General features: G+C 40.4%; 1 protein-coding gene across 1 annotated transcript in view; it reads left to right on the top strand.

Annotated features, from left to right (window-relative positions):
* Positions 1-2,000, top strand: part of SEL1L (SEL1L ERAD E3 ligase adaptor subunit) — a 55,611-nt gene extending 53,611 nt beyond the window's left edge. Inside the window, exon 21 of the mRNA XM_019552261.1 lies at positions 1,340-2,000. Coding sequence (XP_019407806.1) covers positions 1,340-1,543 — 204 coding nt within the window. The 3' untranslated portion in view covers positions 1,544-2,000. The remainder of the gene's footprint in view (positions 1-1,339) is intronic.
* Positions 2,001-2,612: the final 612 nt, after the last annotated feature.

The following is a 2,612-nucleotide window of genomic DNA, read 5'->3' as shown; positions in this document are numbered from 1 at the left end:
TGAGAGCCATGGGACTCTTTAGCCTGGAAAAGCGCAGGCTCAGGGGTGATCTGATGGCCACCTATAAGTTTATCATGGGTGACCACCAGGATCTGGGGGAACGCTTGTTCTCCAGAGCGCCCCAAGGGATGACGAGGTCGAATGGTCATAAACTCCTGCAAGACCATTTCAGGCTGGACATAAGGAAGAATTTCTTTACTGTCAGAGCCTCCAAGGTCTGGAACAGCCTGCCATTGGAGGTGGTTCAAGTACCTATACTGAACACCTTCAAGAGCAAATTGGATGCTTATCTTGCTGGGAACCTATGACCCCAGCTGACTTCCTGCCCTTTGGGCGGCGGGCTGGACTTGATGATCTTCCGAGGTCCCTTCCAACCCAAATGTCTATGAAATCAATGAAAAACTGGATTGGGGCATTTTCTGTGCTTCCTGTTGTTGAAGCTGAGCCCATGTGTAGAAAATAACACCAGATTTCTGGAAACAGCAAAAAAAAGTGTAATTGGAAGCATATTTTTCGTAGCAGAGTATTGAAAGCAGTCACCTGAAGGGGATCAGGAACTGGAATTCAGGACACTAGCTTGCATCCCTAAGAACTTGCCTCTGGGCTGCAGTGCAAGATGAGCAGAATTTAAGCACATCCCTCTCTCCCCAGCATTTTCTGTTGGCTAATTTAGGTGGCCTCTTCTGTGCCCAAAAATGCATACTGGCTGCTATGAATCCCATTCCAAGGCACCAGAATCTAACCTTGCATTGTATAGGGAACTTAGAAAACAAACCAGAGTTCGTGAATTCTGCTTCAAAAACTGGGCACTTCAACGTTAGGCATAGCCATAATCAGCATGATCCAAGATAAGTGAGATCCCCTTTGCGGAACTGAGCTAAAATGACTTGAGCAAAGTCAAATAGGAAGGCTGGAGCAGAGTAGGGAAATGAGTGAACATTTCCCAAGAGCATGCTCAGTGCCTTAGCCATAACATTTACCCTTCTTCCCTAATTTTCCACTTCTATTTTTATTTCTGTAGTTATGTCCTGGGAAACTAGGTAGCTTGCAATCAATAAAATATAAATGTTCAGTCTTTTATCAGGAAATAAGTGAAACCTGTGAACTGCTGCAAAGGTATACCTATGTAGGCAGTTTGTTTTGTAGAGCTTGTAGTTATTTGAATTAGTCTGGATTTCAATTAATCTAGAACTGCAAAAGCTTGTTCTATGCATAAAAAATTGCTTAAAAAATATAACAAAAAAACAAGTTTTCCTCAAATTTAGAGGTTATTAAGGTTTCGGCCATTTCTCATACTTTAAGTCAAAAGAACATAATGGTTTGGGGTTCTTGTTTTCAGATCAGAGAGATATTTTCACATATTGACATGGATCAGCTGCTGGGACCAGAATGGGACCTTTACCTTATGACTATCATCGCTTTGCTTCTGGGAACAGTTATAGCTTATAGACAGAGGCAACATCAAGCAATCCCAAGACCAGCAGGGCTGCGACAAGCTGTGCCTCAACAAGAACCTCCACCAGAACACCAGCCACCACAATAGCAACAGGAGCCTCAATGAAAAGAACTGGATTCTCCAGCAAACTGTTTTCATTGTGATTTAGACATCAGCTGAATGGTCCCTTCCCCCAGAGAGGCGTGAAGAAGCATAAAAGTCTGAAAGCTGCTTAGAATGATGCCTTTTTTCAGGGATAAGAAACTTTTTTTTCCAAGACTGATTTGAATGTTGTTTGTATGCCAGTGGAATAATACAATGGCTTTTTTGTGAAACACAATTGTGCAACTACAAAAGTGATGCCTGCTGTATCCAGTTTCTCTTTATTTAAAGTCCTTTTTCAATATCTTCTAAAGTATGCTGAAGACCTGGTCTTGGAAGATTGTGCATGTTTTCCAATAGGAGCTGGCCTATGTAGAAAGAAAAATATTAACCCAAACTTAAGTTTGAAACAGGTGAACTCTCTTGACCTTTTAAGTAAACTAAATAAATAAGAGAGAAAAAAGTAGCTCTAGAGTTACAAAGATAATTTATTTTCCTGATCTGCTTCCCAAGTATTTTACAGCTTGTGTTTTCATCATTTCTTAGTAGTAGCTTTCATACTTCATAATCTCTTAATCAATTTTGGATGGTTTAACCTGGATTCTGCATTCAGAAGAAGCAGATAAAAGCAGAAAACAGATCTATAAATGTTGAGTGAACTTACCTCTGACTTTCCTTAGAGCCTAAATTTTTCCTGATGGTCAGTATATAGCACAGAGGGTGAATAGGGTAGATTGCAGATGTAAAATAAAAGTGTGACTTAACATTCTATGCAAGATGCAAAAATCAGACTTTTTTAGAAAGTTTGCATATTTTCTTAGAACCTGTGGGTGATGTGAGATTTCTGGACATGAGCAAAGGACACCCTTTTTAAATTTTGCCAATAGTCAGCAGAGGGGCTAACTTATAGAATGCAGCAAGAAACAGTATTATAGAGGACACTGAAGGAGGGACAAAGCCATAAGTCTTCTCACTGAGTTATATAGCTAGATTATAGTTTATCCAGTTTTTCTTTAAGTGAGGGGTGGGGCTGTTGCTTTTATCCAGTTTCCTAGGGTCGGTGATCCCAAAAGCA

Source organism: Crocodylus porosus, unplaced genomic scaffold, assembly GCF_001723895.1.
Source record: "Crocodylus porosus isolate Cpor-Errol unplaced genomic scaffold, CroPor_comp1, whole genome shotgun sequence".
Classification (NCBI taxonomy): domain Eukaryota; kingdom Metazoa; phylum Chordata; order Crocodylia; family Crocodylidae; genus Crocodylus; species Crocodylus porosus.
Note: the sequence above shows the minus strand (reverse complement) of the source record. Positions and strands in the feature narration are given on the sequence as shown.